The sequence below is a fragment of the Tamandua tetradactyla genome, chromosome 1 (genome assembly GCF_023851605.1).
Source record: "Tamandua tetradactyla isolate mTamTet1 chromosome 1, mTamTet1.pri, whole genome shotgun sequence".
NCBI classification, from domain to species: domain Eukaryota; kingdom Metazoa; phylum Chordata; class Mammalia; order Pilosa; family Myrmecophagidae; genus Tamandua; species Tamandua tetradactyla.
In genome coordinates this window covers 92,026,421-92,035,692 of record NC_135327.1, presented here as the reverse complement: position 1 = coordinate 92,035,692, position 9,272 = coordinate 92,026,421, and the positions used below count along the sequence as shown (strand labels likewise).

Here is a 9,272-nt window from a genome sequence, read left to right as displayed (position 1 = left end):
ATCTCCCTATTCCCCAGCCCTCCTTACACTCCTCCCTCTACAATACTCAACCCCCAGCACCCATCACACCTGGCACATGGTAAGGGCTCACTGAATAAATGAATGAATGAGTTCTTGTTCTTTGCCTTCATTTTACTCTGATCTGCCTCCATGGAGGGAAATCTCTCTTTCTCCTGGCATACTACATAACATCTACTATCTGTACACAAACTCTCGTACTAAATATAAATATGTCTTGTTATTCTCGTATTAAACATCTGTTACTGTGTCTTCACGGCTGGAGCATGAGGTCCCTGGGGTTGAGCATCATGCCATCTCCCTCTGCAGCTCTGCTTTCCCATTGTACACAAAGGCTCTACCTCTCACGGCACTAAGTGTTCAAAAAAGTCTTCTCAAAGAGTCAGTGAGCATCGAGATTATGATGCAATCCTCATGTCACAGCAATTTCCTCGAGAGCCTGTACGATGTGTTGAGATCCCTTCCTAAGCATGGTCCGTGAGACTCAAGTGATCTGTGATGATTTTAGGTGGCGCACAGATGAATGCAGTTCATTTCTCTGATTATGTGTCTATTTGAATGGGTAATAAAAATATAACAAGCACATCAAACCCCAAATTTTGTCATTATTACTCCTTGGAAACACTTTTATTTTAAAATAAATTTAAAAGCTTGCAATAAAAGCATTAAACTGTTGAAAGAAAACAACACATAAGTAACAGTTTAGGTGATGTGCAGCTGTAGAAAAGATTGTGGATCATTGCACTGCGGCAGCTGTAGAAAAGATTGTGGATCATTGCACTGCGGCAAAGATCACTCAGATGACTGAATCCCAGCTTTGCCAGTCCTTAGCCATGTGGGTCTTCAGCAAAATCTTAATCTTTCAATCTCATTGTCTTATTTTAAAGAATAATAACCACTCTGCCTGGATTTGTAAAGATTGGAGATTTGATAATGTGGGTAAAATGCTTGATGCGCATTATGGGAAAGCAGGCACCAAGGGGGAGAGTGACCACTCCTTAATTTCAGCTCCCTGTCCTGGCTTCCTTGCCCCACGCTGTCCAGGCCAAGTTCAGCCCGCACTGGTGAGCCCCCGACTAGGCTCAGCTGCGGTCCGGAGTGGGGACCTCCAGGGGCCACTACTTCTGTGGGTTTATTCCACCAGGAATGAAAGGGCAGGTATTCTTCTCATCTGACGTCTTGGGGCAATGGAGACTCTGATGGGAACAGTGACTTGTTCCAGGCCGTCCAGGAGGTAAGGGGCCGAACCGGCAACTGGCCTCTGCTTCCCTGCGCCGGCCGGGCTCGGGGCTCTGGCTCTCAGAAGTGAGTTGAGAGGAGGCTCCTCCCCGCTCCTCCCGCCAGGCCGGACCGCGGGCTCCCAGGGAAGGGGAGGAGTCTCGCCGGCTCTGATGACAGGGTCGCCACGGCAACGCGGCCATACTGGCCCCAACGGACTGAGGGGCCGCAGGCTGTAGGGCTGCCCGCCCGCCTCGTGGGCAGAGCCGGCAGCATGGACAACCTCTTTGTGGAGGAGGTGGCCGCCTCCCTGGTGAGGGAGTTCCTCAGCAGAAAGGTAACTCCTCGCCCCTCCAGAGCGCTGGACGGTTTTTCTGATTTGGGGGAGGGTGTGTGTGTGTGTGTGTGTGTGGCAGGGAGGAGACGGGGGGAATGTCCTGGAACCTTTGCATCTTTGGGGAGGGACAGCTTTCCCCTTCTGCTTCCCGTCCCAGAGATGCCCCAACAAAAGCGCCCGTTTCCTGAGACAGGGAAAACTACATTTCCCAGGAGCCATTTCTGTCATCGGGCATTTCCTGCAAAGCGGGGCAGGGCTGCCGTGCCAGCTGCCCTCCAAGAAGCACCTTCTTTCCCGGCGGGCAGCGGCTCCTGGGCTCGTGGTGGTGGTGCTGGTGCTCTCCCCATTTTCTCTAATGCCTAAATGAATTCTCAGCTCTGGCATGCAGGCCTCAGCCTCCGCCTGGCTGCGGGGATTCCTGGCTATCCCATCCCAAGAAATACCCCATTAGTAGTGAACTTCCCTCGCAAAGGAACCCAAAAGGCTAAAAATAAAGGTTCTTTAAGGTCGAACTCCTCAGTCATTTTACTCAACAGTGGGATTTCAGCCATTTTGCTAGTTAAAAAAATAAGTTTTCCTATTGTTTTGTCAGAAGAGTTTTTGAGTGGTCAAAAGTCGGGGAGGTCCTTAGCTCATTGGTTCCTGCAGCAGTGGATGTGGGGAAGGGAGGTTGAAGCACCTCCAGGGAGAGCGCCCATTTATTCATTCAACTGGCAGTGGTAGAAGGCTTGCTGTGCGCTGTGTGTTCTGTATTTCCTCCCTGTGTCGTGCTGGGCTGAGGCGAGGAACACTTCTCTGGGATGAAAACACACACAATGTACAAATCTTAGGGCAGAAGAAAGGGGAAGGGTTTTGGAGTCAGGCGGTGGAACTTCAAATAACTGCTATGAGTTAGCAATGTGCGCTTGTGCTCTCCTCACGGCCCCTGAGCGCCAAGGTACCTTTTGCAGGTTTAGAATGAGGTTTTCTAATAGTCCCTGTGCAGCTCCCAAGCATAGCGTCTAGCCCATAGTAGGTGTTTGACTTTGTGTTTTCCCCGTCTCTGATATGCTGCTGTTTGGTTGTTATTTATTTATATACATATTTTTAAAAGTTAATGTGAGTGGCATCATATTCTCTGCATTGTTCTTATGGCTTTTTGTCCTTCCAGCACAAAATCCTGGCCATGTTTTGTATATGAAGGCCACCTTTTGGGGCTGGCCACCACTGTCAGGTCTTTTACATTTGGTTCCCCAAGCAGAATTCAGAGAGGGCTTCCTTGTGCCTTTCCTTTCTTGGCTACAAATGAAATCCTGAGCCCTTGCCCTGGCAGGCAAATATCCATTATACCTTGACCCAACTTCCCACCCCACTCTCATTTCCAGCTTCTCCCGTGTGCTTTCCCGCTCCACCCAAGGCCCACCCCAAGCTCCATTTCCTTTAAGAGGTCTTCTTGGAAACACCAATTGGATTTACTGGGTCCTCTTTTCTGAGCCTCTCTCATTGGTGCTTATATTGTAGTTATTAATATATGTGCCCATCTCAGCTGCTAGACAGAACCACAGAGCTGACCCAAACTGGATGGGATCTTGGAAATCTTCAGGTTCACTTGGCATCCTCTCCCTCTCATTTACCATCTGGGCACACTAAGGCCGTGAGGGTAATAGGGAGCTGCCACAGTCACTTAGAAGATAGTGGGGAGCTAGGGCTACACCCCTGGTCCATCTCTGTTCTTATCGCTTTTTCCTCCAGGGCGGAGAGGAAGTGTTCCCGACACTCTTTGCCCAGGAGGGTGCTTATTCCTTGAGCTTCTTCTTGGTTCTGGGTGCCCTGTTCATTATCTCAAATCCTCTAACAGTCCTGAAAATAGTATAATTATTCTCATTTCATGTAAGAATATCAAAAGACTAGGAGGTGGAGAAACTTGCCTAGGTTGAGTAGGTCTAATCATGTCACACTCCTGCTCAAAACCCTCTACCACTTCTGTCATAATAAGAATAAAATCCAAAGGAAGGCCTTACCATGGCCCACACTGCCCTGTGTGGCCTGGCTCTCAGCTGCCCCTCGGACCTCATCTGCCACCACTGTCTCCTCTGCCTACCACCCTCCAGCCCCTAGTCTCCTGGCAATGTCCGTGTCCACCAAGGGGACTCTCCCTGTGTCTCAGCCACACTGGTCCAGGCCCCTCTCCTGCAGGGTCCATTCTACCTCTGCCTTCCTTTCCCATGGTCATGTCCTTAGCAAAACTGCACCTTTTCCATAATCTCCATTCCAAGCAACTCACCTGTCCACATTTCCAACCTTTCCCCTTCAGTGGCCCAACAAAAGCAATTCTTCAACATCACCCCCATCTGAACCCCAATGTTCCTACCAACTTTTCACAGTCCCTCAGCCCCATTGTTGTCTTTCCCTCTTCTTACCAATCCATCATTATAACATGGCCTCCTCTCCCTTCATCATACCCACCACGTCTGGTTGAATTCTAACTCAACCTATTCCATGCCACACCCACAGAGGTGGATGGGGCTGGAGAAAGACCAATGACTCTGGTGACTGATCTCACTCTAAATTTGTATCCACCCAGCCCCAGTGATTCCTGCCAATTTGATCACATCTCTCCACCAGGGTCACTCTTATCCTGGAAGACCATTCACACTTTCTCTCTTAAACTTTCTCTCTTACCTCATGAGAAAACTTCAACAGGCTCCCACACCCCACTTAATAACCTTCCTGGGCCTGAACCATTCGTTCTGCACCCCCCGCCCCCCACATGGTTACTTTGAATGAGTTCTCTATTCTCTTGAGCCAAGCCCACCCCTCTACATGTGCCTGTACCTTCAGTGAGCTCAAGGACACTGCAGCAGTTATCACCATCTCTTTCTGTTGCAGCATTTGGTTTTCCTCCTCTCCTGGAAATATCAGTATGTATATATATATATATATATATATATATATATATATATATATATATATATATATATATATATATATATATATATATATATACATACTTCCCCCAAAATACCACCTCAATCCTCAAACACTGTCTGCTTCTAGTCTATTTTTCTTCCTCCTTTAATGGCAAACCCTATGAAAGAGCTATGTATTCTTTGATTCTAATTCCACCCCCTCCCCTTTCTCAAACCTACTCTAATCAGGCTTTTCTCCTCACCTATCCATGGAAATAGCACCTGTCAAGGCCACCAAGACCTTTAAGTTTTCAGTACTTGTCTTTGATCTAATGACTGAGTTCCTTCTTGGAAACTTTCTATGTGTCTGCCAGGAGACCACCTCCTTCTGGTTTCCCTCCTGCCTCTCTGGTTGCCCCTTTCCAGACTCTTTGTTGGTTCCTCCTCTTTTCCCTGACCTGTGAATGTTGATGGACTCAAGGACTCAGTCTATGGACTTATCTCTTTGCCATTCATTCTCTAGGCACCTCTGCCAGTCTTACGGATTTCATTACAATTCCCAGATTTCTGGTTCTAGCTTAGGCTTCTCCATAAATACTTAATTTTTTTCCAATTGCCTATTCTTCATCTCTACTTGAATTTCTAATAAGCTTCTCAAATGTAACATGTCCAAGACTCAATTCTTGATTTGCTATACCTCCTGCAACCTTGCCAACACCAGTAAGGTTGGCATCTCCTCCCTGCCAGTTGCTCAAGCATCTCCACCCTTCCAATTCCAAGCTAAACACTTTGGAATCACTCTTGGCTTTTTTCCCGTGTTAGGCATGGAAAAAACATCCAGTCCATCAGCAAATGTGCAGCCTTTCCTGTCATAGCATATAGAAAACATAGCCACTGTCACCCTGGTCCATCTTTCAAGTGAATTATTCAAAAGACTTCTAACTGGTTTCTGCTTTATCCCTTGCCTTCTGCAATCTATTCTTAACTAGCAACCAAGTGATCTTTAGAAATATATGTCAGTATCTGATGCTTCACTTCTCATGCCCTCCATTGGCTCCCTGTTTCATAAAAACTTGACCAGGCCATTCATAACCACGTTCCTGGTGACCTCTCTCACCTCATTGTGTACCACCTTTCCCTGGACATGTAACTCTAGCTGCACTGGCCTCCTTGTGACTGCCTCAGGGCCTTTGCACTTGCTCTTCCCGGCCTGGGACACTTCCCCCAAGTGTCACTCCGGCATGCTCCCTCACTTCCCTCAAGTCTCTACTTTAATGCCACTTAATCAATGAAGGCTTTCCTGAGTACCTTTTATAAAGTAGCAGCCCTTCCCCGTATTCCTTCCTGGCACCTTCTGTCACCTTATTCTGCTATATTTTTCCCATAGAATATTATACTTATTGTCTTTTCACTCATAGAATGTAAGCCCCATGAAGGCAGTGACTTTGATCAAGTCATATCTCTGTCTCTAGCAGCCCAGGTAGTGCCGAGCACATAGTAGGTGGTTTGTTCTCTTCATTTTACAGTTGGAGAAACTGGAAAATAGGAATGACCACTATTGCTTTTTCAGTGGGTGATTATCTGAAAATGTGCCCTTCATCTTTGTCTCCCTCCTCTGTTTTATTAGTAGTGCATATAGCATCTGCCATACTATATATTCACCCATTTGTGTACAGTGTGCTTCCCCAGCAGAATGTCATCTCCATAAGAGTAGGGCTTTATGTTATTCCTTCTTTATCTCCAGCATCTAGAACAGATCCTGGCACATAGTGAGTGCACAGAAAATGTTTGTTGAGAGAATGAAGATTAGGTAGGCTGAGTTAGACTGAAGACTGTCTATGTGCATCACAATCCTAGGAGAGTTTTAAATGTACCAAGACTTGCTGATTTAAATTACTGAAAGATGTACGGAGTTATCTAGCAAAGGAAGACCCTCATTATATGCTGTTCCATGTCATGGCTAAGTCCAGATGAAAAGCAGGTGGTTGCTTTTGAGCCCTGCTGTTCCTTCCAATAGACTCTCTTAATGCACCCAGGCACCCTTCCCTTCCTTTCTCCTACACAAAGTTTCCCCTCTCTAAGGCTTCATTTTTGCTCACTTTGGTTGTAGGCTCCTTTCTTACCTCTTATTTCCCAAATTGACCTGCCTACCTAAATTCATGGTAGGTGGCAGGTTTTGTTTTGTCTTCTTTTTTTTTCTTCCCAGCAGTTAGAGCCTCTATAAAATTGTGAACATGAATGCTAGGGAAGAAGTTGAGGCCGTGGAGGTTGGAATCCATCAAGAGGCAGGAACTGCCTTAACACTAGGCTCAACTTTTTGGGAGCATCTTGTCTCCTCCAGCCCTGTTGCATTTGATGGTCAGGACGGCCTGGGAGGTGGGCTGGCAACAGCTGTTGTTGTTTTTCAAGTGAAGAGCCAGGCTGTTAGGAGAAGGTCTGACTTGCCCAGGTTCCCACAGCCAGCATGTCTTGGTCTTCTGGGAGGTCAGTGTTGAATCTGGAAAGCAGCTTCATTGGGGACTCAGCAAATATTTATTATGTGCTTCCGGTGGGCTGAGACCCAGAATCCTGGACTCACAGGCTGGCATGGTCACCCATCTCGGCTATTTGATTCCACTTGGTTCCCTTGGGTAAATCAACCCTGTTTCCTGCTTTCCCCATCTAAGAAATGAAGGGCATGGATATTGGCCTTTTGCTTATTTTTTTCTTTTGCTTATTTTTCAAGCATCATAGACTGTGACCTGAAATCTAGGGCCAAACCCAGAGTTTCTGACCTGACTTTGGATGAGCTCCCTACCCGAACTTCACTTTCCTTATGTGTAAAATGGGGTAACAATTCCAGCCTTACCTTAGCCCACAGGTTCCTAGAAGAATCAGGATGATAATTGTTGTGAAGGTGATGCCAAAGTAAAAGTTATGTAAAAATAAACTTTTAAGTCAATATCCTTGTGCGTAAGACAGGATGAGAATTGCCATAACTAACACAAATAGTCTTTTGTTTATACTCTGCATTAGAGAACTGTAGGTTTTGATTTGAAATGGTTGAGGATGATTCCGGTTTCTTCCCTCAGGGCTTAAAGAAGACATGTTTGGTCATGGACCAGGAGCGCCCACGTTCTGATCTCAGCATAAACAGCAGAAATGATCTGCGCAAGGTTCTGCATCTTGAATTTCTCTACAAAGAGAACAAGGTATGTGTGTTTAAGGTGTCGTGTGGCATTCTGGAACTGAGTTTGGTGGTTTCAAAACACGCATGGGCCCTGCCAGCCCATCAGAGACGTGGCAGGGAGGCTTGGGGAATTCTTGCTTGCTGTGTCTGTGGTCGGGGAGAAACAGGCCAGGCCAAGGGCTGACAAATACCAAGTGTGAGTTGGTTTTCTAGCATTTGTCAGACTGGGGCCCTGTCATTGACAGTACGTGTACGGATGTGCGTGTGTGTGTGTGTGTGTGTGTGTGCGCGCGAATGCGCCAAGCTCATTTTGAACTAGAGCCTCTGATTGAGCTCAGCCTTAGCAGTTATTCTCTGAGCTCTCTCCTTCCCCCACGAGGCTATTTTTAGTAAGACTGCACTTAAGAATATAAGGTTCAGCTATACTAAAATTTTCCATTCCCTGCCTGTGTAAGATTTTCCTTCTACAGTTCTAAGTTACACCTTATTCTTATGTCCACTAGTGACATGTAATTCAGGCAGAGGGGGGCTTGGGTTGAACTAACCCATGTGTCTTGGAGTTAAGACAGTAAATGGAATGGCCCTTTATGGGACTGGGTGGGGGTGGGGAGGGCCATTCCCTGATTCCCTGGGCTTGCTCCCTATACCCACTGTTATAGACTCTCGTCCACCCTATAGTTCTCCTTTGCTGTGCCTATCAAGTTTGTAATGCGGTATCTGTGTGATTGTTTTACTCGTATCTGCCTTCCCCAGTACCTTGGATGCAGAGGGAGGCCGAGATGGTGTCTGATGTACTTGTTATTGAATCCCCATATCTATTGCATCCCCACCAGATGGTGCCTGATGACATTGTAAATATGTAGTGTCCTTGTGGAATAAATGGATCAGTGAAGGAATATATGAGTGCATGGAGCTATACTTCTAAACTAGTGGCTTTTTCTCTAAAGAGATTTACGAATGGGCTCTCCAGCAGATGTTGCTTTGCAATTGGACAGTGTCAGGTATTGGAAAGAAGCTGCTGTTTAGTAGTTTAGTATTCATCACAATTTTTTTCTTCCTAAAAAGCAATAAATGATTTGAAGAAGTGCAATATGAAAACAAAGATGGGAAGCTTCTCTTTTGAAGGTGGGTGAAGAGGTCCTGCCTTCTTAGCCCACCTCACTTACCCCTGTGGCAGCCCTTCAGGACCCAGCTAAGCAGTGTTTAAACCACTGACATAGTGGGAACCCCACCAGCAAGTGCTGTGAGCCAGAGAAAAGTAGCATGTCCAAGGTCTGTAAGAAATAAAAAGTGGAGTTACATACCAAAATAAACAATACAATAGTCCTGACATTTATAATTACCCATATAGTTTCTGGTTTCTTTTACCAGAGTTCTTTATTTGTCTGTGCTGCTTTGATCCACTGTCTAGTGTCCTTTCCTTTCAGTATGAAGAACTCCCTTTAGCATTGTTTGTAGGCAGGTCTGGTGGTGATAAACTCCCTCAGCTTCTCTTTATCTGGGAATATCTTAATCTTGCTTTCATTTTTGAAAGACAGTCTTTCCGAATATAAAACTCCTGTGGCAATTGTTTTCTTTCAGCACTTCATATATTTCATTGCACTGCCTTCTTGTCTCCTTGGTTTTCAAAGATAAATCAGAG

General features: G+C 46.1%; 1 protein-coding gene across 3 annotated transcripts in view; it reads left to right on the top strand.

Moving 5' to 3' along the window:
• The first annotated feature begins 977 nt into the window (after positions 1–977).
• The window catches only part of MINDY4 (MINDY lysine 48 deubiquitinase 4), a 137,417-nt gene continuing 129,122 nt past the window's right edge, over positions 978–9,272 (top strand). For 2 of the 3 annotated variants that reach the window (XM_077120529.1, XM_077120521.1), the window contains exons 1-2: positions 978–1,573; positions 7,533–7,652. In XM_077120529.1, coding sequence (XP_076976644.1) covers positions 1,511–1,573; positions 7,533–7,652 — 183 coding nt within the window. In that variant the 5' untranslated portion in view covers positions 978–1,510. The remainder of the gene's footprint in view (positions 1,574–7,532; positions 7,653–9,272) is intronic. The other variant, XM_077120512.1, reaches the window with a different exon arrangement.